The sequence below is a fragment of the Apodemus sylvaticus genome, chromosome 4 (genome assembly GCF_947179515.1).
Source record: "Apodemus sylvaticus chromosome 4, mApoSyl1.1, whole genome shotgun sequence".
NCBI lineage: Eukaryota > Metazoa > Chordata > Mammalia > Rodentia > Muridae > Apodemus > Apodemus sylvaticus.
The window spans coordinates 64,763,457-64,790,750 of record NC_067475.1 but is presented as its reverse complement, the minus strand read 5'-3'; the positions used below and the strand labels follow the sequence as shown (position 1 = coordinate 64,790,750).

The 27,294-nt window shown below is 41.9% G+C and overlaps 1 protein-coding gene and 1 long non-coding RNA gene across 5 annotated transcripts in view; one reads left to right on the top strand and one right to left on the bottom strand.

Moving 5' to 3' along the window:
* Window positions 1-27,294, top strand: part of Wars2 (tryptophanyl tRNA synthetase 2, mitochondrial) — an 83,367-nt gene that overhangs the window by 34,367 nt on the left and 21,706 nt on the right. For 2 of the 4 annotated variants that reach the window (XM_052179649.1, XM_052179653.1), the window contains exon 2: window positions 19,706-19,963. The exons of 1 other annotated variant lie outside the window; for it this stretch is intronic. In XM_052179649.1, coding sequence (XP_052035609.1) covers window positions 19,706-19,963 — 258 coding nt within the window. The remainder of the gene's footprint in view (window positions 1-19,705; window positions 19,964-27,294) is intronic. One more of the 4 variants, XM_052179652.1, reaches the window with a different exon arrangement.
* On the bottom strand, window positions 12,275-12,910 carry LOC127682909 (uncharacterized). The gene is made up of 3 exons (XR_007977450.1): window positions 12,867-12,910; window positions 12,745-12,767; window positions 12,275-12,546 (listed from the first exon to the last, which is right to left on the bottom strand). It is a non-coding gene; the product is annotated as an uncharacterized LOC127682909 (long non-coding RNA).

The window sequence follows — 27,294 nt, the reverse complement described above, 5'->3', positions numbered from 1 at the left end:
TGAGCTACTGGATGAGGGAGGAGGCAGCGAGCTGGCCAGGCTTAGTGCTGACTTGTAAGCTATGCTCCCTGGTAGACGCATGGCCTGGTCATGAGCTGGTCCTGTGGAGTCTTTCATCTGAGCCCTGAACGAGAGCAGATGAGGAGAGGAGGTTTTTGTTTCCCATGAACATCACCTGCCAAACAGGAAGAAGCTGGAAACTGCTGTAGGGTGGTCCCTCGAGGCTACTGAGAATAAACAAATCGGGAAACAACAGAGATGAACTTGAAAAATGAAGGATCCTAAAACATAGACAATACGGTATAGATTCATAGAAATGAAGACAGTCATTTTATGTTTTTTTTCAGTTCTTTTTATTGTCTTTATTTGTTGGTTAGCATAAAAAAATGATAGATTTTATCATGACATTTTCATAGACATTAAAAAGGATGAGAAGTGTCAGTTAAAAGATACAAAGAGATCTGTGAAGAAGTCAGCAGCAGAGTAGGGCAGGCTTTGGATTAGGGTCAGGGCCATCTGTAGTTTCAGAAGTGCTTCAGAGAGCTGAGCATGGTGGCTCACCTGAAACCAACCACAGCACTCAGGAGACTGAGACAAAGGACAGAGTCTGAGGGCAATCTGCATTATGTAGTGAGATCCTGCCTCGACTTTACTTATGAGTGTAGTAAGTCTATGGGTGAGACACCAAGTCGTAGGCCAGGCGAGTGGCAGGGACGGGGCTGTCTGTCATCAGAATGTTTCAGTAGTGTGGAGGGAGAAATAGCCCAGGGCACGAGTGTGCTCCTTATGATTCCACACAGAAACAAACACTGGAAGGGCCTGGGGAGCAGGTAGAGAAAAGAAGTCAGGTGTGGTAGCACAGACCTGGAGTCTCACCACTCTGCAATCAGACAAGAAGATGGCTATGAGCTTAAGGCCAGGCTGGGCTACACACTGAGTTTCAGGTCAACTTGAGCTACAATATACAACTCTGTCTCAAAAGTTAATTGATTAATGTGTTTGTGTGGAACCATTTGAGCAGTTCTAGATAAAAAGGGAAAACGCTTAGATCCAACATGTATCCATCCTGCTTCTTGGAGTTCTAAACTGCTCAAGTTGGAATGCCAGACGCAGATAGGCGATATTTATAGTTTTTAAATGGTCCCGGAAAAGCCTGCACCTTCTGGCTCTTATGTCCTTGTCAGAGTGTCCTAGAGACTTGAGATGGTTCACCTCTCTCTATTTAAAGCTGAACAATGCTCTTACCCATATGTTGAACCTACTTTCTCCAGTCTTGTGTTATCAGTGGATATCAGGGTTCCTGACACGTGCCTTTTTATTAGTGAAAGATATTGAAGTGAAAGGACAGATATGGATAATAGGGGGGTTTTAGATGATTTACTTATCTTATGTGTGTGAGTGTCTTGCCTGCATGTATATCTGCATACTATGAATATTCCTAGTGCCTGAGGCAGTAGAAGAGGGCATTGGATCCTGTGGAACTAGACTTACAGGGGGTTGTGAGCCACAGTGTGGGTGCTGGGAGCCACGCCTGGGTCTACTGGAATTGCAGCAAGTGCTCTTAACTTCTGAGCTGCCTCTCCAGCCCAGAGACAGATTCTGTTTGCAAAAGGAAAACAAAGATGCTCTGGCCTTTAATTTCTCTATCGTAGTTAAGGGGAAAGTGATTGATTGTGATTTACTCATTCATCCATTCATTCTGTGTCAAGGGCTTCAGGATCTTGCTAAGCATGCATAAGGTTCTGGATTCAGTTACCAGCTACAGAAACAACAATGACTAAACCCAAATGAAAATAATAAAAAACACAGATACAAAGAGATTAATTTTAAAAACAATAATGATATATTGAACAGCCATCAGATGGAGAACTTTTTATAAGGCGAGGCTAATTAACTAGGACTTGTTTGCATTTTTTAATAGTCTTCATTAAAAGACTTCATTTATTGGTCCAAATGAACACACTAATATTCCAAATTGGTTACTTCCAAAGAAGAAAGTTGAAATGATTATGATGCTTCAATAAGTGTTCCAATACATTTCAGTCAGCATTAGATATTTGCCCTTGGGGGATGCTAAAAGGACTGAGCCCTTTCTCCCTGGTCCTTTGGTCATTACGAACCATCGAAGTAGAAGCCCTGACCCTGTGAACCACTGCAGCAGCAGATGAACAAAGAACGAACTAGATTTCAAAATATTTTGTTTTCAGATGTTACTTGTTGCGTTGAAGTCATCATCCAACATCTGATTCTGATTTTGAGATTCTTAATTTGTTCTTTTTAAAGATTCAGTTTTTTAAAAACATAAACACATTTCCACTCAGTTTTCCCATGAACCCCATCCCATAACTCAACTCAAAACATCCTGCTCTACAGCACCCTGCTGTGTTCCTCCCACTGCCGCCCTCCATGCCGGTGGACAGACACACACAGTGCTTGTCTCCATAACAGCAGAAGTCCCTTGTGCTGTAGCCTAGACACATACTCAACCTAAATTCGGAGCTCATCAAATGAGGCCGAGTTCATCCCCAGAGCTCCCTGTGTCCTTTGATGAAATACATATGAAAGCATCACATGCCGTTCATGTTGAACCTCAAGAGATTCCTTACACTGTAAGGCAGGTTGAATACTTTATAGGGGTTTATAAAAGTAGTTATTACATGCGTATTATTCTGAGGGTATTTTCTTATAAATTCAATTACATTTTATTGCATTAAGACTATAGGAAGATGTTCTAGTTGTCCATATTCCTGTGTTTGGATAGGGAGCCCGAAAATGATGTTTTGAAAATCTCCTGTGCTGATCTCAGGAAGTGCCCTCTGCTCATCCTCCCCTCCTAGGACTTCTATGTGCCTCAGATCGCCAGACTAGACTTCTCACTGCTGCGTTCTATAAGCTTCATAGGGTCTTAGTTTCTGTTCCATCCGTTCTCTTCATTTACATACATTGAAGCTCACCCACACTGATGGTGTTAGGGACCAGAATTCCACTGCTTGGTGAGGTACATAGGGTGAATAAGTTACAGTGTGTTACATATGAGACAGTATTACAGCTTGGTGATAGAGAGAGACAGAGTCAGACAGAGACAGAGAGATCTAGCTAGAGCATGGTAAGTAAGTGATTATGGGACCAAGTAAGTAACTTGTCCTGTCTGGAACATTTAGAGAAGATGCCAGTAATGGCCAATATCTCAAAGAATAATTTGGAATTCATCAGATGGGGAGAAGGAAGCCAGGAAGAGGGTAATGTGTGTATAAAAGTTTTAGTATGTATAGACAGTATAGCTTTCCCAAGGAAGTAAGCAGACAATTCCAGATGTGCCTGGAGTCTTGTTAGCATGGTGGGTCTTCAGCAGGGAAGCCCAAATTGTTAGAAACACGAGGATTTGAGAAATTCTCCATGACATAGGTCACCTGATAGGTTACTGGGCTGTGTGGTATTTTTAAAATTTAAAGTTTTCTCAGGGTGGAAAAATAGATAAAAATCTCTTCTTTGCAATCCAGATAATGATGTTTCAGATCTTTACCCAGATTGCTGTGGGCCCGTCCACATAAAACAGATCTGTTCCCCTGGGTCCTCACCTCTCGCATTCTTCCTCCTGGTAACTGCTTCATGGGAGGGAGAGGGAGGGTTCCCAGTGCCCTTCACAATGTAATTGTGATTTTGAAACACTAATATCCTCCAGTTGAACCAGCACCATTTGTTGAAAAGGCTATCTTTTTTTCCACTGGATGTTTTCAGCTCCTTTGTCGAAGATCAAGTGACCATAGGTGTGTGGGTTCATTTCTGGGTCTTCAATCCTATTCCATTGATCCACTTGCCTGTCCTATTCCATTGATCCACTTGCCTGTCCTATTCCATTGATCCACTTGCCTGTCACTGTACCAATACCAAGCAGTTTTTAACACTATTGCTCTGTAGTATTGCTTGAGGTCTGGGATACTGATTCCCCCAGAAGTTCTTTTACTGTTGAGAATAGTTTTAGCTTTCCTGGTTTTTTTGTTATTCCAGATGAATTTGAGAATTGCTCTTTCTAACTCTATGAAGAACTGAGTTGGGATTTTGATGGGGATTGTGTTGAATCTGTAGATTGCTTTTGGCAAGATGGCCATTTTAACTATATTAATCCTGCCAATCCTCGAGCATGGAAGATTTTTCCATTTTCTGAGGTCTTCTTCGATTTCCTTCTTCAGAGATCTGAAGTTCTTGTCATACAGATCTTTTAATTGTTTGGTTAGACTCATACCAAGATACTTTATATTGTTTGTGGCTATTGTGAAGGGTGTCATTTCCCTAACTTCTTTCTCAGCCTGCTTATCCTTTGAGTATAGGAAGGCTACTGATTTGCCTGAGTTGATTTTATAACCAGCCACTTTGCTGAAGTTGTTTATCAGCTGTGGGAGTTCTCTAGTGGAGTTTTTTGGGTCACGTAAGTAGACTATCATATCATCTGCAAATAGTGATAGTTTGACTTCATCCGTTCCAATTTGTATCCCTTTGACGTCCTTATGTTGTCTAATTGATCTAGCTAGAACTTCAAGAACTATATTGAAAAGATATGGAGAGAGAGGGCAGCCTTGTCTAGTCCCTGATTTAGTGGGATTGCTTCAAGTTTCTCTCCATTTAGTTTGATGCTGGCTACCAGTTTGCTGTATATTGCTTTAACTATGTTTAGGTATGGGCCTTGAATTCCTGTTCTTTCCAAGACTTTTAGCATGAAGGGATGCTGAATTTTGTCAAATGTTTTTTCAGCATCCAATGAAATGACCATGTGGTTTTTTTTTTCTTTGAGTTTGTTTATGTGGTGGATTGCATTGATGGATTTCTGTATATTGAACCATCCCTGCATCCCTGGGATGAAGCCTACTTGATCATGGTGGATGATCGTTTTGATGTGTTCTTGGATTCAGTTGGCAAGAATTTTATTGAGTATTTTTGCATCGATATTCATAAGGGAAATTGGCCTGAAGTTCTCTTTCTTTGTTGGATCTTTGTGTGGTTTTGGTATCAGCGTAATTGTGGCTTCGTAGAATGAGTTGGGTAGTGTTCCTTCTGTTTCTATTTTGTGGAATAGCTAATATCAAAATATGAATCTGGTGTTTTTCACAAAGTTGCCTATGGTTTAGAGTCTGAGGCAGACATTGCCGATGCTTGGGACATCAGGTATTTTACCCTCAGTGATTGCCCAGCACAGCTGCCTGTCACCTGCAAGATGCACTTTCAAACATGGCAAGTGGCACTGTGAAGAATAAGAAGGGCACTGCTTTATTTATGCTAATTATTGTTCCTACTTAAATGTAGTTGTAGAGAATTATGAACAATATAAGATTTCTAATTGGGAAGAAATCTCAGGACCTCACAAATGTCATTTAAAATGTTATGGTTGGAGGGAATACTACTTCCTGGTGAAGCTGTTAAGGAACAATTATCAGTTTTGACTCAAAGCATATTTGCAAAAATAGAATGTGACAATATAGAAAACATAGAATCGATAGGTTAAAATAACATCTGTGTAGAAGGTACAATGGTATAAAAGCCTGTGCTACAAAAGCAAGCAGTGGGGGTCCCATTGGTGAGTCGAGGCAGCCTTCTGAAGTTGTTAGAGAGGCAAAATGAAACATGAAAGAGGACAGCTGTCTTGGTTTACATGCCCACACCTTGATAAGTTATGAGAATGCACACTTCCTAAACAAATTATCAGAATGAGAGCAACAAAACTGGGTGCTGTTATTTCACAAGTGGGGGCTTGCTTCATTTTTATTCACCAATATGTGATTCACTGGCTTAACGGATGAGAAATTATAACAAGAAAGAAAGGCTTTCTTAATTGCAGGAAGTTGAATTTGGTCAGGCTTGAAGACAGCTAGGGCTGTGAGTTACTTCACGTATATGCAGCACAGAGTGAGTGTAAGCCAGTTAGCCACTGAACGCAAGCAGAAAACTGTCCTTGATGGCAGAAGGTCAGAGGAAGAGGCAAGTCCTCACACATGCAAAACTAAAGCTGATTAGTGAGTTTGTACAACAGAAAACAGAATGCTTTTGAGACCATACCTCTTTGATAGTGTCCTTTCTGTGTCTAGATGCACATTACCAGCTTTCTTCCAAAGTTTTATAAGGGACCCAAAGATAAGACCTGCAGGAAGCAATGTGGCATGTCAAAAATATATTGGGCTATTTGTTCTCTAACATTATGGGCTGTCATTGAGACATTCCAGATATTATTGGCATATGCTTTTGAACATAAAGGGGGATGGTGGATTAATGATCAGCTGATACTGATTTGCAAATTTGAATTCCCTCCCCATCCCCCAGTTTATTAATTATAATACGGTGTTTTAAGAATTCTTTCTAAAGAGCTTCAAAGAAAAATCAGACATATGTACTTGGTTTTTCAAAAGTTAAGGAAATAGTTCACTGTTTATTTTCTTTAAAGGAAACTTATATCTCAAAACCATTTGTGCTATAGTGGTTATACCAACAAAAAAAAAGCTGTTAAAAATTCATTCAAAGGAAATGAAAGTTATTTTAGAGAATAACAGCAGATCCTGGCCATTTAAGTAATGTGTGTCCAGAAACTCCATTGGAAAAATGGTATGCAGTGAGTAATTCTCACCAGGAACAATGTGTGTGTGTGTGTGTGTGTGTGTGTGTGTTTGCTAAGTTCACATTTACATTTTTTCTGAGTAATTATCCGTAATGTAAATTCCAGTGGTGCTTTTTAAAATGGAAGAAATAAGTGTGGAGTTAAAGTCAAAACCATGTGCAATAATTTTAAGGAATCAATGCAAATATGACCCTAGAACTTTGAACTGATCCCAGAACAAAATAACAGCAACTTCATCTATGATTACACCCTCATAGTTGATCTGTGTTGTTTATTTGATGTGGTCTGTCCAATAACGCTGCCTGCAACACAGCACCACTACCTATATACAGTTGTGGTTTGGCCAATCACCATAGGCAGTTCAGTGTTTTTATCCTGATCTGCCTTGCCTGCAGCACCAGCCCTTGCGGCTCTGGATTAGTTCCGTGCCAGGCTCACTCTAGAGAATGACAACCAAAGTATAGCTCTCAGAAGTCTGCACATCTGTTTGTTGCACTAGCCGAGCTTACTGGTTTCCTAAGACTTCTATATAAACGTGCTTCAGCCCTCTGAAGTAGCACTCAGTGCAGCAGGAGCGTCTCTAAAAGCTCTGGAGTTAAAGGCAGATAGAAGTGGAGCCTGCAGGGTATCTACTCATCTTGGAGCTGAATCACTCCAGCCTCTCCTTCCCTCCAACATGGATGCCTTTCCTTTTCACCACTGTCCATCTCTTGTAAGGAAACTGTTTACGGCTCCCTCGAGTCAAGAATGACCTCATTCTAACAGGTTATATCTGCAAAGACTCATCTTCCAGATGAGGTCACAATATGGAGCTCCACATAGGCACAGATTGTTGGGGGAGCATAATTAATCGGCAGAAGCACTGTATATTTAATTTTACCCAGAAACAAGGTTAGTTGTTATATAAATATTTCTTCCATTTTGGACACTGAACTACAGATCCTAAAGGTTGCTGACTATTCTTACTGTGCTAGTTAAACCTAACATTGACTGTAAGGCAAATCACCAACCCACAATTTCTCATGAGAGTTTTTATTTGCTTAATTAAGATCAATTCATGGAGACACTTGCCTCTGCCATGCTACACTAAAGCAAGGGGCTTGGACTTAACAACCAGGGATCACTATTTTGAAAAGACAGTTCAGCTGGTGGTATGGGTCCTAAAAGTTCAAAATAATTCAGACTTCGGAGGAGAGATAGGGAAGCGACAGTGATCCCTGTTGCTTTTGTAGCTGCTTAGCTGGTGAGAATACTAGCTAATATTTACTGAATGCTTCCTGCACACTTTTGATATAGTCCTGTGTTCAGTTTGTATAATAATCCCATGAAGTAGAGAAAACTGAAATCACAAATATTTGCCAAAATCATACTGGTAATAATGAAGGAGCCAGGGATTGATACCGTAAAACATAGCAAGGGGGAAGAAGGGATTAGGAGTGATTTAATGTCATTCCGAGATTGAGCAGAACTGGAAGGAGAGAGCCAGGTCACGGGGTTGGGATCCAGTGTTGTGCTTGATGGGCAGCTGGTTGGAAATGCAAATGGATATGCCACATAGGGGGCTGTCGGTGAAGGGTTGGCAGCCGTATTCACTGTTAACATGTATCTGCTCTGAGTAATGTAATATTCAAAGCTACAGTGAAACAAGAAAAATACTGTCTTCTAAAAAGCACAGTACCCTAAACAGGGTGTAATATTTGTGAGTGTATATTCTAGGGTCCTTTTTAAGTTAGGTAAGTAGATACCATATTGAGAACTTTGTGGAATTTTTTTCAACCAAATAGATAGAGAAGAGGAATTTGTGACACACTTGGAGCCCGCTGGCTGATAAGTGAATGTAGTTCACCACAACCCCCCTGTACTCATCCTGTGCAGTACTCACACTTTCCTACAAACACCCCCTGCATTGCTCTAACCACAGGTTATTGCACTTCAGACCTGATGGTTTGTGGGAACTACTTTGTCAAAATCATTAAAGAAAGAAATGCCTGTGAATTCTCCTCCTGAAGCACTGCCTGGTTTTGGTGTCATTTTGGTCTCATTAATCAGCATTGCAGCAAGGCAGACACTGTGCTGTGTATTTTACTGTCCCCAGCACAGCGGCTCCTCCATCTCTGCCCCCAGGCTGACGCATTGGGGAAAAGGAGAGAGGGAAGCCATCAATCTTCCCAGTTGCTCGTGTCAGCAGTGAGTCCTTCCCCTTTCCTGTTGGCTGTCTCTCTCACCACCTGTGTTTAGAATTAGCACCGAAGCTGCTGCCCAGATGAATGAGAACCACTGTCCTTGTCACCTGCCCTGGTAGGGGCCGCCACTCCTCAATGAAACCAAGTACATCAAGCAGTTATCTCGAGTGGGAACAGGGAAGGAGAGAGTCACGTGTCTATCTTAAACGACTTTTATAACATAAAATTAAAGTAGGACTCAGAACATTTATTTTAGAAGGTTGACATAACCGTTGGCTCCAAGAGATAAAAGCCAATAATTTCCCTGAGCAACTTCCTCTCAGGATCATTTACTGGCAGAGGTGATGCACCCAGTTCAAGGCCTGTCTGTATCTCCTGTCCATTCACTCCCTCAACCCTCCTGAGACTCTGTTTGTTCTTTTGTGAAATAACTATGGAGGAGCTTTTGCAAGGATTGAGACACCATTCATAACCCTTGTTATATTGCTATTACCGAAAGTTCTCACCAAATGTTAGCTAGTGTTGAACCTCCTTGCTCAAATAAAAAAGTAGCATCAGACAGGTTAAATGATATAAGAATTAGAGAACACAGAAAGAATTTGGTCCTAGCACTCTCTGATCCCCAGAACTCATGTCCTTTAGATTATGCTACATTTTTTTCTAGTATATTTATAGTTTACAGATATTAATAATTTAAATATGCAAACTTTATAAACCACTAGATACTATATTTTTATTTCCCAGGACATAAAACAAACATGGTTATTCATGTTGGTGTGAGACTCTCAATTACGTGTCAATCACTCAGGCTATATGCTCACAGATTGCATTGCACTTTCTTTTTTTTTTTAATTTGATGACAAAAAATGATTCTGCCCTTAGAAAACTAATACAAATTATCAAAAATAACACAAAATATCAAAAAGTTCATTGTGAATTATTCCAACCCCTCCCAGCCACTAGTCTGACTAGTGTGTCTCTCCCTCCTTCATCCGCTTAACCCATGCGGATTAGCCATACAGAATGGCTATGCATTAAGCAGTGTCCTTGGCCCCTTACACATGAAGAGGCATTGTGAGTCCCTCAAAGAAGTAGCACATCAAGTGCCCACAGAGCTGGTATTGGATGCCTGTGTTCTCTACCAGTCCATATTTAAATTATCAGTGTTATAAAATTCCTGGATTCTAAAGAAGGCATAATATGTCACTCATATCCAGGAATCAACCAACCTAATTACAGACAATTGACTATGCAAAAGCAAATGCCTCTTAATGCAACACTGATCCCCCTAAGTCCCTTCTACTACAAAATTGGAGACAACACCAGATGGGGTTTGATGTCTCAATGTAGGATTTGGATTTCATTTTCCCACAAAAATAGTTTTGTGGATGTTTGAGTATAACCAAGATGATCATGCTTTTATAACCATCCTTCAGGAATACTGTGGACTCGAGGGCCTTTGATGAGCTTCCTAACATGGGCTTACCACCATTTAAAGAATTAAGTTTCTGGGCTTCAAAAAAGCAACTAAACTTTTATACAAGCACAACTAAACTTGCTTAGCCTTGCAACAGAAGCATTTGGTTCAACTGTTTACAGTTACCTTGCCCATTTCATATAAAGCGAGAGAGGTAGAGCAGCGACTGTCCTGCATTTAGCTAACATTTATTAGGTGCCCTTAAAGCACCTGGTCCTGTATTGTTTGCTAGAGATGTAAAGATGAAAAAGACAGTCCCTGTCCCAGAGGAGCTTGTATCCTAGCTGGGAAAATATTTACTAAGCAAACAAGAAAATATTTGCTAAGTTTCTGATGTGGTATGTGCAATAGGAGAAAACTGATGAAGAGATCTGTTCTGCTTGTGAAAGGGATACTGTAGCTAATAAAGTTGTACATGCGTGTGTGTGTGTGTGTGTGTGTGTGTGTGTGTGTGTATACATGAGCATGGCATGTATTTAACAGGTATAGAATTAGGGAAAATTTATTATTGCTTGATGATCAGGGAGTATACTCGTGGTAAAATAGGAAGGAGGTACTCTACAGTGATAAACAGAGTGTGCACTAAGAGGTGTGAGCCATGGTCCTCCCTGCAGAGTGATTGGATGGTGTGAACTGCCATGGTGTTGGAGCCTTACCCAGAGAAAGAATGAAAACTTTTGCTAACTCAGTATGTGGTATTTCCACTTTTATTTCAGCCTTTCTTTTTGAAGAGCGTGTGTGTGTGTGTGTGTGTGTGTGTATTCAAAATGAATTATATATATTGAAGAACTTATATATACATTGTGAAGAACTTATATATTCATATATATGCAGGAATATATAAAAAGGGAGAAGGAAAAGGGAAAAACTAAAACCAATCTATGTAAATCTAATCTTCACATGTCTAAAGGCTTTCATATAAGTAGACAACTCTCAGACACTAGCAAAAGAAATTATGTTATCAAGCAAGTAGCTGAGGAAGGTACTTCAGGCAGGCAGAGATAACAATAAAGTTGTATCTTCCCACAGTGAACACTTAAGAAACCTTTGAGGGTAGAAAAAACAAAACAAAACAAAAAATCTGTGTAAACTTGGTTTTTAATAACCTTAGTAGTAGAATCTATTTGGCTCAAGGCATTTCTTAAGCATTCATATGTTTATGAATTAATATACATATATATAACTATATATGACTTATATATGTGTATATATATAATTATTGACAAATAGATAGTAACACAAAGCTCTTCAAAAGAAAGGCTGGGATAAAAGTGTAAATACCACATACTGAGCTAGCAGAGTTCTGAGTTCTAGAAAGTAAAGGTATAGAATTCTTGGAACAATTTAACAGGATAGACCCCAGTAAATAGCAAAGGCCAACACCTAATAAAGTCAAAAGCTTTGTCTGTGGGGCATTACTTACAGAAATGCTGTATTGTGTAAAACCAAGCTGGAGGGTCTCCACAGGTGTTATAAAGTTCATAAAGCAAATGGCCCACCCTGTAGGCATTCTATTCCCCAGCAAGAGTGGCACAAAGTGCATACATACATGGGGAGCTCATAGCAGATCCCGACTCCTTGATGTGACAGCACTTACACTTCTGAATGTCTGCGCCTCTGTACACCCAGGGTTTCTGAATGACTGCACCTCTGTACACCTAGGGCTTCTGAATGACTGCGCCTCTGTACACCTAGGGCTTCTGAATGACTGCACCTCTGTACACCTAGGGCTTCTGAATGACTGCGCCTCTGTACACCTAGGGCTTCTGAATGACTGCGCCTCTGTACACCTAGGGCTTCTGAATGACTGCGCCTCTGTACACCTAGGGCTTCTGAATGACTGCGCCTCTGTACACCTAGGGCTTCTGAATGACTGCGCCTCTGTACACCTAGGGCTTCTGAATGACTGCGCCTCTGTACACCTAGGGCTTCTGAATGACTGCGCCTCTGTACACCTAGGGCTTCTGAATGACTGCACCTCTGTACACCTAGGGCTTCTGAATGACTGCGCCTCTGTACACCTAGGGCTTCTGAATGACTGCACCTCTGTACACCTAGGACTTCTGAATGACTGCGCCTCTGTACACCTAGGGCTTCTGAATGTCTGCACCTCTGTACACCTAGGGCTTCTGAATGACTGCACCTCTGTACACCTAGGGCTTCTGAATGTCTGTGCCTCTGTACACCTAGGGCTTCTGAATGACTGCACCTCTGTACACCTAGGGCTTCTGAATGTCTGTGCCTCTGTACACCTAGGGCTTCTGAATGACTGCACCTCTGTACACCTAGGGCTTCTGAATGACTGCACCTCTGTACACCTAGGGCTTCTGAATGACTGCACCTCTGTACACCTAGGGCTTCTGAATGACTGCACCTCTGTACACCTAGGGCTTCTGAATGACTGCGCCTCTGTACACCCAGGGCTTCTGAATGACTGCACCTCTGTACACCCAGGGCTTCTGAATGACTGTGCCTCTGTACACCCAGGGCTTCTGAATGACTGTGCCTCTGTACACCCAGGGCTTCTGAATGACTGCACCTCTGTACACCCAGGGCTTCTGAATGACTGCACCTCTGTACACCCAGGGCTTCTGAATGACTGCACCTCTGTACACCCAGGGCTTCTGAATGACTGTGCCTCTGTACACCCAGGGCTTCTGAATGACTGCACCTCTGTACACCCAGGGCTTCTGGATGACTGCACCTCTGTACACCCAGGGCTTCTGGCAACTACAAGGCAGTGGCCATGGAAAGCACTGCCCATCTCTGTATCATTTCTTCTTTGATTTTTGTTGTTGTTGTTGTTATGCTGTTGTCACTGCTTCTGAGAAAAAGTGACTAAATAAAAAAGTACTCACTGCACTCTGGCACTCACAATTTAAAACTCAAATCTTGTGGAAAAGAGAAAGCACTGTACAACATTCAGAGCTCTGATTAACACAGACTGTACTGGCCAGATAACTTCCACGGCTTTCCTGATCAGGCCATCAGAGGAAGTTCTGCTGGAGGATGTCTCAGTGCTGACATGAATTCTGGTTCTGGAGTGGTGTGAGTAGTCCTGTAAGTTCCATGTGGTTTTTGATATTAGTGGAATAGCCACAAGGCTATAACAACATAGCACCAGTTATGGAATTTGGTCATGAATCCCACCATCAAGTGGCATCCTTTGCCATAACATATTGACATCTTTCATATTGATCTGGTTCATAAGTGAGGTCAGGCTCAGTCATTGGAATTTCCAGGGCTGACTGATTATCCACTTCTGGGAAATCCAAAATGTACCAGTACCCACAATCAAAATTCATATGTCCCATATTATTTGCTGTTCTGTTCCGGCAACCTACATTAAGAAGCTCTGCTCCTTCCTGGGAATTCCCATGTGGGTACCATTGATGAGAAAGCATTGTGAAATCATTAAAAGAATTTGCAGGAAAATGGATAGAGCTGGAAAATATTAGATTAAGCAAGGTAAGCCAGATTCAGACGGAAATCACATATTCTTTTATATGTGGAGCCTGTGAGCACACAGAGCGTGCGTGTGCGTGTGTGTGCTTGTGTGTGTGTGTGTGTGTGTGTGTGTGTGTGTGTGTGTGTGTGTGTAGGGGTAAGGTTGGATATAGATAATGACGAGAAAAAGGGAATTACAAGTCTGCCACATGGCCCAACACATCTACTCAGTCCTGGCACCCGCCTTCCACGTCCATGTCACACTGGGGAATCCTTCACACCTGATTCTTCCTGTAGTCCCTCTCTCTCTGCCCAGCAGTCCCTCCTTTCCTCTCCCGACTCAGCTATTGACCATAAGATCCTTGTTACAAAATGCTGATGGAACATTTGACATGCAAATAAATAAAATAATCATTAAAAGTACAAAAAGTGGCAAAAGAAAGCAAAGTACTGAAGCAAGTGATGGTCTCTGAGAATAACAAGAAGAAAATCTGGTCAGTACTCAGTTCTCTCTAAACAGAGATCAGCATGGGAAGAGTACAAAGTCACCCTTTCCACGGTGCACAAAATTATTGCCGCAACAGAAACAGGAGTTATGGATGTGGGGAGGGCAGTGGGAGCCTGAGATGTGGAAGGGAAAGGGGGCGGGGCAAAGGTGGGAGAGCACAGGGGGAACCGACCCGGAGGCAGGGAAGGAGGGGAGAGGAGAACTAAAAGCAGCTGTTTTGTTTGACAGTGCAGTAACAAAAATATATACAATTCTGTATATATTAATTTAAGAATATTAAAAAAAACTAGAAGGCTATAGCAGGATGGCCAGTGCTCACTCAGTAAGAGTAAATAACTAGTAAATAAATAAATTTCATCTCTCTCTTTTTCCTCTGTAGCCTGGCTGGCCCTCTCTCTCTCTTTTTCCTCTGTAGCCTGGCCTGAGCGTGGTGCCGTGCTGGCCCTTCATGGCCATTCAGATAACCTGTTAGACTTTGAGTTTGTCATTTAAGTGTCTGGCTTTGCCTTTTATGGCCACAGTTAAACAAGTGTGGTGATACGGTATGTGATGCTCTCTAACTGGACATAGCAGAACTTTGTAGGGATTCTGAGTCTTCATTTCCCACCACTGTTCTCTCAGTGTCTCATGGTGCTAGAGCCATGGCTCATCAGAGTAACGTGTGAGGGCTGGGATTTGATCCCCAGGACCCACAGGAACTTGCTGGAAGGAGAGAACTGACTCCCAAAAGGTGTCCAAATGCACATCCTCCAGTGTATAAATAAATGCAAAATAAAAATAATAAGAAGAAACCATTTCACAAAACTCACTTGATGTAGCCTGTACACTTAGGATTAACAGCAAAAGCTCTCTTGAGTGATCTCAAGTATTGTCTTTTGCAATAACCAACAGTTTGGAACTTTTAATCACTTCAGAGTGCAGTCACTAATATTAATAAAAGTATAGATTTTGGTATGCCCAGGGCCTTATGCAATATGAGTCTCAGCTCTGGTGTGGCTTGGTGAACCTGGGCCACTTTTGATCGGATCCCCCACACTCTTTTCTGGACCTCACTGTCCAGTGCCAGTGCTTATGCTAAGGTAAGCCAGTTAATTTGCTTGGGGGTGGCTTCTCTTAAGGAAAGATGCCTGAAATTCAAAACGAGGGAGGTATAAATGTTCCCCTTGCTGTCTACTGCAGTGGAACCCGCTGGTCTAGTGTGTGCATGCCTGTGGGCTAGTCTTGACGGTGTTTTCTTTGTGGCGTGCCTGCTGTCCACTGGGGAGCCCATGTTCCTCTCATTTTCATTCTTCTCTGACTACAGAGCTTTTGAACACAGAGCCCCCATCCTCCCACCATCCGAACTCCACATTCCAACTCTGTGATCTCATGGTGCCAGGCATATCTCCCCTGCCATGCCGTCAGGCCGCCTGCTGGCTCTTGCCGAGGAACGACTACAACATAAACTTGGCGCAGAAGAGCGGGACGCTCTCTGTATATTTTTAAGACCAGGGATCCAGATCCCATTTAGAGGCTATGTTTGTTTAATGGCCCCTTGAAAACGGAACAAAACATTTCTTGTTGCTCTTACTTCTTGGTAACATCATTCCCTGTGCACTGATGTACAGAATCTCAGAAACCAGGGAATAGAAGAGATGTATTAGCTCATGGCTAATCCGTTCCCACTGCTCACGAGGCCTCTTTCCCACAGTCCATCCTCTTGTGCTTTTCTCTTCGAGTCTTCTCAAGAATTTATTTTCTCCAGTTCTCCTGGGGCACAGTTTCTGAGTTTGGCCATAGAGGAATGTATGTGGAACTATTCATATTACTTTTTTTCAGCTCAATATTCCTGTTCTCCCTTTTTATTACCATAAACAGCCACTCTTCTTCCTGGTTAAGTATTTCTGGATGGTATTTTCACTTCCATTTACTAAGTTCAGAGTTTGTTTTCCTGCCTTCCTTTCTCTCTTATTAATCAGCCCTGATTCCCATTAATCATCTTCCAATGCTCTGAAAACCCATTGCTTATTTCCATATCAGGACTACTTCAGGTCCCTGGGTACTGGAGGGAGCTTCTCTTCAACCTCTGCATTTTGTCTTCCTCTATCCAGCCACCCACCCACCCAGCCATCCACCCAGCCATCCACCCAGTCACCCAGCCATCCACCCACCCAGCCATCCACCCACCCAGCCATCTCCCACCCAGCCACCCACCCACCCAGCCATCTCCCACCCACCCACCCACCCAGCCATCTCCCACCCACCCACCCACCCAGCCATCTCCCACCCAGCCACCCACCCAGCCATCTCCCACCCAGCCACCCACCCACCCAGCCATCTCCCACCCACCCACCCACCCAGCCATCCACCCACCCAGCCATCTCCCACCCACCCCCCCACCCACCCAGCCATCCACCCACCCACCCACCCAGCCAGCCATCTCCCACCCACCCACCTCCCATCTCTCTGCCCTTATTCTTCACTTTCCTCTTTGCCCTTCTTCCAGTTTCTTCCCTCTCTCCCTCTTCGCCTTCCGATTTTCAACTGCAAGAATTTTCAGTACTGTTTGTAAATTATGATTTTGAAGAGTTCATTGAAAGGGTATGTGTGTGAGAAAGGGCATGGGATTGTGAGTGTTTGATTATATTGTTCGTAGTTATTTGAATGGCATTTTTCATATCCTCAGAGCTACAAATCTTTTGGACCCCCTGCTGACTGCTGGGATCAGATTCACTGTTGGACTGTGGAAATATGATGTAACATTCTATTTTGGCATTGTCGTCCTATAAAAGCTGAGAAAAACACAAACTGTATTTGTAGAATTTGGAGTTCTTGGAGAAAGAGAAGAGAAAGACTTAAGTAGCCTTGACACTCACTTACTTAAAGTAGATTAGCTCTCAGGACCTATTGTTAGGTAAAAGAGATACAGATGTAGTATGTTGTATAGTTTCCCATATTGGAGAACCTAGTGTCATAAAGTTGTTCATTCTGCCCCAACCAATCTCATTTCAGGTTCTAACCATTTTCTTCATACTCTCACATGACAGAGATGGCATTCCAGAGCAAGGGGAAGAAACAGCTTTTTCCACACATAGTGCTAGAATGAGCAGATATTCATAAAAAGAAAGCCTAATGCTTACCTCCTACATTATGGAAAACAAACAAAAGCCCTCCAAATGGATGCAGACCTAGATATGAAACATGAATAAAACATTATAGTGCACATGTATAGTTTATATGAATATACATACATATGTGTATGTGCATATATCTTCAGAACTTTATAGTATTGAAAAAATGAAAAGTGACAGAATTATTTTAATAAAGGTAATAAAATCTTAATGATGGTGAAGAGAACATGGTAGCCAGCTACAGTAGTTACTTCTCTATTACTATTCAAGTCTGTAGTCAGTGCTTTATATTTATTTAACTACTAAAGAATTTACCTTTGTCAAAAGATATGAGGCAGAAGTAATCCCATGTTCTGAAAATGTACTTCTATGTGTAATCAGCTATATCTAGGACATAACAAATTCTTAAATGAATAAGCTGTCTTAATGAAGACAACTCACCTAAATAAAACACAGAATAGCTTGACCAGGATTTTCACAATATAAGTAAAACTAGACAATAATAGAAGAATCTCAACATCTTTAATAATCAAGGAGATGAAGTTAAACTTTAGTAAAACTGCCTGTGTTTGCTCTGTTAGCTGAAAAGACTAGAACAAGCAGTACAAAGTACAGATGGGAATCTGGACTTGTGGGAACTGGAGGTAGAGAGCAGATATTGTGCACACTTGGCAATAGTTCACCAGGCTCTGCTGTATTGGAAGATATATGTATACACCTCCTCATTTTGCAATTTCACCCGTACATATAGAGGAACTTGGCAAGTGGCTCGGAGAGATATGTATATAGCAATAGTTTTTATTCTTCTGTAACCATCTTGCAAATTTTCAGACTTAAACAGGAAAATGACAGAAATATTTTACCAGAAGCAATAAAGTCTTAATCAGTGATTTGAAGAGAACATGGTAGCTGGCTGCAGAGATTTTTTTTTCTATTGCTATGATAAAGCATCAGGATCAGAGAAACTTAAGGAAGACAGAGTTTATTCTGGTTTGCTGTTCAGAGGGCTAAGTGTCCATTGTGGAGGAGGAGCTACAGCCACAGCAGGAGCAGGAGAGGAGCCTGAGACCTCAGCCACAAGCACAAAGCAGGGAGAACACACTGTAAGAGGGTTGGGGCTGCATGATCTCAAAGCCCATCCCCAGCCACGTACTTCCTCCAGCATGGCTGCACCTCATAAACCTCACCCACACAGTGCCACCGACTGGGAAGCAAGCATTCAGATGGTAAACTAGCAGATGTGGGACTTGATCATTCAAACCACCACAAGAGTAGACCAACTTTGAAATCCTACATCTGCCATTCCCTTGCTGTGTGCCCGTGGAAAAGCTATCGATACATGTGGGCTCAGGTTCTCATCTGCATACGGAAGAAGTAATAAGCCTACTATGCTAGGTACTCAGTTACATGTGATTCTGTATCTGAACAACTGGGCATATGATACCAGCATACTTATCTAGTAAATTATGGGCACTGTTAAGATTTTCTTATGATGCTGACTAAAACAATTTAAGTTTGGTTGTTAGAATATTTAGTCTGCACATTTACTGATGTATACTCAAAACATTTTGATTTGTCACTATATAATACTAAATCACTCCAGAAAAATAACTTTACTCTAATTTAGTTTTTTCTCCTCATTTTTTAATAGCAACACTAAAAAATGTTACTCAAAGGGAAGGCATTACTGTGATAAAAAATTGTATAATTAAGAAAATTATGCAGACTTTTAGATTTTTCTTAGTAAATTAAAACATAAATATGATTGTGAAAATTACTATCTTTAAAATATTACAATGATATATCTTCTAATGCTAGCCCAGGATCCTACCCATTAAATTATAGTATCAAAATAAGAAATAACTAAGTAAAAGTATATTTTAGCCTAATATTGTGACTTTCATTTTTTTCAACTAAAAAAGTGAAGTCACTTGCAAAATTTATGAGGCTCATTTAATGTCTAATGAGATGGAGTCTACGCGTGCAAGCATCATGGTGCCCACTGGGCCCAAGGCCAAGCCGTCCCTCTTGGGAACTACCGTCCGCTTACCTCACTTCTAGTTCATTCTGATCATGTCAGTGTTGCTACTGTGTTTCTCATCTTTGCATGAATGCAGCCTCTATCTTCAACTAGATCACTCTCTTTTAGCCAAACATCTTTGTGCTCATACATTTTGGGGATAAGAAAAACTATTTCTAATACCCCCTTGTGTCTAACAGCACCCCACATAGTGATTGACGGAGTGCACACAAAACAGTACAAGTTGATGGCCGTCCGACTGCAGTGTGCAGAATCAGGACTGTGTGGTGAGAGGCACATGGGGTTCATGGATGCTGCCTCCAGAGCAACTGGGTTTGCTTTGCTTTTCTTTGTTACAGAAGGAGAGTGGGGATCGAGTGTTTTCTGGCATTCAACCTACAGGAATCCCCCACCTGGGAAATTACCTCGGCGCCATCGAGAGCTGGGTGAAGTTACAGGAGGAGTATGACACAGTGATATACAGCATCGTGGACCTGCACTCCATCACTGTCCCCCAAGACCCCACCATGCTGCAGCAAAGCATCCTGGACATGACTGCTGTGCTTCTTGCCTGTGGCATAAACCCAGAGAAAAGTATCCTTTTCCAGCAATCTCAGGTCAGCATCTCAGACCAGAGCTTAAGGCCTTGGGTTTTTATATTGTTTGAAGCTCCTGCTCAGTCTTTTTTTAATTGTTCAAGGATGACTTCATCTAATGTGATGATTCCAGTTTGATATTTGCATCATTAAGTATCCCTGTATTGGATACTGATTTTCTGCTTCCTCGCACTGTACTTTACAGCCGCCCATCCACCCCACAGTTATGTCGCATTTGTTCTTTGACCCTGGGATTGTTTCCTCTGCTGGTCTGCATGCGGTCCAATGACCTCCCACAGTTGATGAAGCTCCCTGTGATCAGGAGTGAATTTTGTGACCAATGATTTTTTTTTTTTTGTAATTCCAATGGCAATTCATTGAGTACTGAATTTGGAAGGCCTATTGGATAAGTTCCATTGTTCATTCTTTGTAAAATTGCTTTTGAAAGGGTTTGATGAAAGAAGCCAGAAAATAAGACAAAGTCCCAGAGTCTTGTGTCTAAGCCAAGAAAGTGTTCAGAAAGCCAAAGTAAATAAAGCCAAAGTATTTGACTTATACCTTTACTATGGATGAGTCAGTTTATCCTTAGACGGGAAGAGATCCTGGCCCAGAGACAACAATTTAGAGTCACACTAGCAAAGAAGATAAGAACTCCTGCTGGATCACACCCTTGTACAGATCTGCTTTAACCTGCAGCAAATCCTCAGCCATTGGATCCCCTCTCCTGATCGTGCACTTCTGTCTACTGAATATATGTTTTAATATATATATTTTTATTAACCCACAATGTATCGTAATGAATCGTAGAGTAGCCAGCTGACAAGCATAGAGTGCAATACTTGCTTAGTATGCTCAGAGTCCTGAGTTGAATCTCCAGCAAGGCCAAGCACACGCACATTAAATGAGGGATGCATTAAAAAATAAAGTCTTCAATGTAAGCTTGTCACTCATGTGCATATGTGAAATAATGTCATCGTTAAAAGGATTGCACAGGTGACTTACCTGGATCTTCTCTGCAGTTGATCAGGAGGCTTTTACTCACAACTCTTCAAGTTTCATGTTGGCCAAATCTAAAGTATTTATCTAAATTGGGCAAATCTGGACTTCTCGATAATTTCTGTGCATCTAGTAACTTTTGCTTTTTAAGTAACAGCGATAGATCAGCTGTATCTCTGCACACCTGCTCACCAAATACTTGCACACATTTATTTTGTGCTGTATTTAAAAGTTTTCCTTTTAAAGCATGGTTTAGTCTTATTTTGTATATGCGGATCTTTTGTCTGCATGTTTTTCTGTGCACCATGTACACGCAGTGCCTGTGGAAGGCAGAGTGGGGACTGGATAGAACTGGACTTAGAGATGCTTGTGAGCTGCCGCATGGTGTGCTGAGACCGGAACCTGGTCCTCTGCAAGAGCAGACAGTGCTCTTTAGCAGGGCGTCATCCCCCTGCCCCAGTCTTACTGTCTTCAGGCTGCTGATCCCCGGTGCTCTTGAGCTATCGGTTGTCCCTCCTCAGAAGCACTTTGTCTTTCTAAAGGACGGCGATGCTGGGGTTCATGGTTCTAGCCCACTCCAGCACATGCCCCCGTCTCTGACCCTGCAGAGCTGCTCATCCTCAGGATACTTTTCGAGTCACTCAAGTGCATTTTTCAGAGCACATCGGCTTCACTCCATCCAAGCTGGTTTTCATACACCCTCTTCTTTGATCCTCATTTGATGTTATTCCTAAAACTTGCATCCTCGGCCACAAATCTCTATTGCCATTTTTCTTGAGGTGAATATGTCTACCTTCCCTCAGAGTAACTGCTGGCCTGGTTACTTTTTGAAGTAATCTTTAAATTAAAGGCTATTTTGAAGTTACATCCAACAACTGTAGTTTCATTTATTTCAGCACATTCCTCCAAAGATAATTACCATATGATACTATTTAACATCACATTAGCATATTATAAATATTTTTCTCTCTGTAACAGACTTTTGACAGTGGCCTCTATAGGCACATAAAGTATGCAGTAACTGAGAGGTCTTCTTTAGCCTCTAACATTTAAGAACAAGTAACCCACAGTGTAGTGGATTGCATGTGCATTGTCCCATAAGTGGCAAATAGGAGCGCCCACGTTCTCTTCTGTGGTTGGTCCTCAGGTCAGAGAGCCGTAGTGATGCAAGCAGCTGCCTGCCTCAGCCTCCAACCTTAACGCGGCCACGCTACTTTGCCATCCCTGACTCCTCTCTGTTTTGATAGTCTAATAAGGTTTGAGGAACACACCCTTGCGTATATTTGGCAATTCTCCCCTCAAAACCTATGTGAGAAACCTCCTCAGGGGTCCTTATAGCCGCAGGGCATGGTTTTGGCCGTGCTCTTCTGCTTTACCTTAGACAGTCAAATTGTCCCAACTCTTTAGATAACATAGGTCTCCCAGGCTCCTCCTTTTTTAATATTAAAAAAGAAAATACTGGGGGCGGGAGAGATGGCTCAGTGGTTAAGAACACTGGCTGTTTATCCAGAGGTTCTGAGTTCAATTCCCAGCAACTACATGGTGGCTCACAACCATCTGTAATGGGGTCCGATGCCCTCTTATGACATGCAGATGTACATGCAGATAGAGCACTCAAACATAAAAAGATAAATAAATCTTTAAAAAAAGAAAATAAAATATTGAGATGTTTGTATGAACAGGGAGGAGCAGGGTGGTGTGCTGTGCTCTCACACTATTAACATTTTTATTTGGCTTCTCTGCATTGTTTTTAGTGAATAACTGAAAGTAGCTATTGCATGCAATCACATATCCCTGCTTGAACACTTCAGCCCACCTCCGTACAAGAAAATGTCGTGTAGAAAAACCATGCTATCGTTACACCTAATGAAGCTGCTGATAAATATAATGAACATACAATACCAACATTGTTTTGGGGTGATCTACCCAGAACCACACATTGAGTTTTTTGTTGGTTGGGGTTTGTTTTGGAGTGCGCACATGCACATTTGGAGTGTGTGTGTGTTTGGAATGTGCATGTGTGTCTCTTTCCACTTGGGGTTCTGGTGATAGAACTCGTGTGTCAGCTTGTGCGGTATCGTTATCTACTGAGGCAGTAGGTCTCTCGAAGCTGTTCTTTATGCCTCACTGTAAGTGTGCAGCCTGTCCCTTTGACAGTTCCCCAGTTCCCCACTGCTATCCCCTGCTAACCACCTGCTTCTTTCTGTTTCTCTGCTGTATGTGGTCTGCATGGCATTTGCCTTCTATACCTGGGTTATTTTACTTAGCATATACTATGCCAGTTTATCAATATTGTTGCAGATGACAGGGCTCCTTCTACTTAGATACCAAATAATATTCTATAGTAGCAGTTATAGCAGCATTTTGTTAGTCTGTTGGTAGACATCCAAGCCAGCTCCATATTCTGACCTGTGGACCTGCAGCTTGTTTAAGGTGCTGTGATGTGAGGGAGGACAGATAGTTCCCATCACCCACAACATAACTGACCTCACAGCCTCTGGTGCACCCACTGTGGGGCCATGCTGACATACTGACCTCACAGCCTTGGGTGCACTCACTGTGGGGCCATACAGGTACTCTATGTGCTCTCCTTTGGGGTCGTCCTTGCTGTTTTCAGGAGAGCTGTACTTTCCCACCACACCCTCCCATAATTTCCCTTTTCCAGAATTTTCGCAACATATGTAATCTGACTTTTTAGTAGTAGCAGTTAACAAGATCTGAGGTAATGAACCGGTGAAGTCTAAAATAAATAACAAAATAACAGGAAAGAGCCATCTTGTTAGACCTGGGGGTGGAGCATGGAGTCATGTTTATACAGTGATGGGGCGGGACCTTCCCCTGCCCTGCCTGCTGACCCTCGTTGTGCTGTCACCTCAGGAGCTGGAGGCAGAGAGCCACGCAGAGTCCATCACTGTGTGGTAGCTGAGGGCATCTTTCTACTGGGTGTAAAGAGAGCCTCTTGCCCACCCTGAGACTAGGCTCTACCCCATTCAGCTAGAAAAGCTTTCATCAGCCTTGTGAGCCTTTCTGCCACACTACCAGAGTAATGGCTACTCAACTTCAGTTTTATTTGTGTACTGTGCTCTGATCGACTTTTACCAATAACTGTCAGAACCACATATTGATTTTTTTTTAATTTTAAGAAGTTTTAGTAAGTCAATTTCGAATGTAGGAGACAGGTAATGTACAGATCATTTGCCTACATTATTAAGTGTCTTTTGCTGTTGTTACTTCCTTTACCTTGGCAGTTGTGTAGTTTGTAAGCATTTGATTGGTAAATCTATAAGAAAAAGAATATAAATTTATTAAATAATTATCAAGATTTGGGAACTGGGGCCAATTAAGATAATTTGTACCTGATACCCCCCCACACACACACACAATTATTCACAAATAGAATTAACAGTTTTTGAAATTGTGAATTAGATAAGAATATTTTTTCTACCATACAATGTGTTCTTGGATATAGCCCTCAGGTGATGATTTTCCCCTGTGCCCGATTGTGCATTAGAAAAAGCCCTAGTAATCATTTTAAATGGGGAAAGAATTCAGCTATGTTATAATGCTGATTTTACCAATAATTTTCATCTGCGATCTCTTGCATTCTTTCTCAGCAGCCTGACTGGAACAGTTTAGACATATTGAAGATTTTCCCCATTATTTTCTTTTTCTTCCTCTCCCACTGGCCTGCACTCTCAGTGCTTCCCCTAAATATGCTTGCCATATGTGGGGAGTTTTCAGACCTTCTCATCTGAAAGTGTGCACATGAGTGTGTCTGGGCACATGAATATGTTCACACACGCATTTTGTGCTAGAGAAGGGTCTGGTGGAGAGAATGCCTGGGTGTGCATTTGGCAGAGGTTTCCATGTCAAAGCCAAAGTCACTGTCTTTTGTTTCCAGCAGACCTGAGCACAGATCCAGGCTGAGTCCCCCAGATGTCTGTGAAGTACAGGTTTCCACATCTCTCTCTGTCACTCCGACCCCTCCCCCCACCATCCCCTTCCCTTGCAGTATAATCGCCCTGCAGATGGAAGATAGAAGTGGAAGATGTAGCCTTCAGGTCTGGCTGCCAGCAGAGGTCAGGACAAAAGGAGGGTTTGGAGTATCAAATATCAAGTTACTGAAGGTTGTAACAGTCCAGAAAAAGTCAGGGGAGCAGGGTGGAATCTAAACCTTTGGAACGCAGCATCATTCTCTGGCGTTATGTTTTGTTTCCCAGGAAACTAAAATCAATAATAATAATAAATTAAAGAGTACAGTGTGGGAATCAGTTTCTGAGTGAAGGCCAAAAGGACTAGCTACGTGGATCTTGCTCCAGTATATGCACATAAAAGTTATACCTGACTCCTCTCCGCACTGAGAGGTGGGACGCCAGATCCTGAACTTTGGCTGAGTGCACATGGGCGCTCTGTATCCTGGTACTTTTGCATTTGTGATTATTGAGCTCTCCAAGTTGTTAGCTACCAAAAGGAGTGTGTGCTCAGCATGTAACCGAAGAGGCACAGACATCTGTGTAGACTAATGGACTTTTGGAATGTATTTGTAAAATTGGCAATACCTCTAGAGTTCCTGGGGGAGATAAGGCTCTGAATGGCCTATGCAATAAGCCGTAAGTTGGAGAAATGATTATATAGCCAGACTCTGCATGTGTTTTCTTCTTTACATAGTTCCCACCTGGACCACAGGTACCACTCCCTGGCCTCCATGTGGCTACTGCCTGACTTAGTGAGAAGGAGCAGACCCAGAACTTGGCCTGGCTGGTTGCACCTTCAGAAGGGGTCTCTCCTCACACTCAGAACAAGAATGGAAAAGCGTACATGCTTTCTTCCACTGGACTGAATGACACTGTTGTCTCTTCTCATCTATGCCATAACTGACAGATAACGAATTTTTTTTCTGAAACCTGCTTTAAGAAAATGAGGTGTCACATTTGGCAAAAGCTAACATTCTGTCACCAGCCATTGTGTGCCCCGTGTTGCCCACAGGCTCCTTGATGTCGCCAAGGTTTTGTCTGAAGTGGATTGGCAGATGGCCATCCAGCTAATGGCTGTCTCTTTTTAGTCTTGTTTAATAAAATATTTTCAGAAACTTCTTTCTTACTTTTTCCTTTGCAAGGAATATTTTGGATATTCAAGACTATTAAATAATAGAGAAATATTTCAACCACTCAGGAAAGTGTGAAGATGAATGACTGTCTTTTGAAATACTAACTAGGTTTTGATTTTCAAAATAAAACATTGCAAATATAGTAGAAACTTTTTAACTCACTCAAATTCTATTGCATGCTCTGCCTCCCTAGAGGCAACCCCTGTATCTATTTGGTATTTCTCATTCCCACATATGTGTTTATATTTTTATTGCATGTGATATGGCCATAAATAATCTGGATTATTTCTTTGCACATTTTCAAACTATATAAATGATATCCTGCTGTAAATCTTTCTTCATCTTTTATTTCATTTCTGAGGTTTGTTCATTTGTTTTATTACTGTACAGTGTTCTGGCTCCTTCACAATTTTTTTTTTACCCATTTTCTTGGCACGAATATTTAGATTTATTTTCCAAACTTATTTTTTGTTTTTATTACAAACAACAGTACTGTGATGCTGCTTGAAAAATGCCCTTTCTGTACTCAAGAAAGGTTTTTTGTTGTTGTTGTTTTTGTTTTGTTGTCTTTTGTTTGTGTGTGTGTTGGGGGGGCATGTGTGGGGAGGTCAGAGGACAGTTAGCAGGAACTGGTTCACTCCTCCCACCACATGGGTCCTAGGGGTCCATCTCAGTAGTCACACTTGAGCCCCTTTCCTGGCACGGGAAGATTGTTTTCTAAGTGCATACACCAAGAACAGAATTGTGAGGATGCATGCTCCACAAACCTTGTGCACACCGCCTTTGGTTCTGACCCACACCCCCACCTTAGATACTCAGCCCTCAGCAGTGTCAGTCACCAGATGCTTTCCTTTCTCCACCAGATGCACTGCACTGTATTGTTGGAATTTACATTTTTTGGTTGAAATTAAACATTCTTTTTCTTAACCCTTCTATTCTTATCTAGTTTTTGTTTGTTTGTTTTAGTTTTATTTTCTCTTGTTTTTTCCCTTGTCTGTTTTCATTTGTTTCAATTTTGGAGCATGTTTTTAAATGTGGTTTGTTTTGTGTGTGTGTGTGTGTGTGTGTGTGTGTGTGTGTGTGTTTTACTGAGTTGAAGAAATCCTTTTACATGTTTTGAATACTAACCCTTTGTTATATGCTATCTTTCTTTGTGTGTGTGTGTGTGAGAGAGAGAGAGAGAGAGAGAGAGAGAGAGAGAGAGAGAGAGAGAGAGAAAGAGAAAGAGAGAGTGTAATTGGGTTAATTG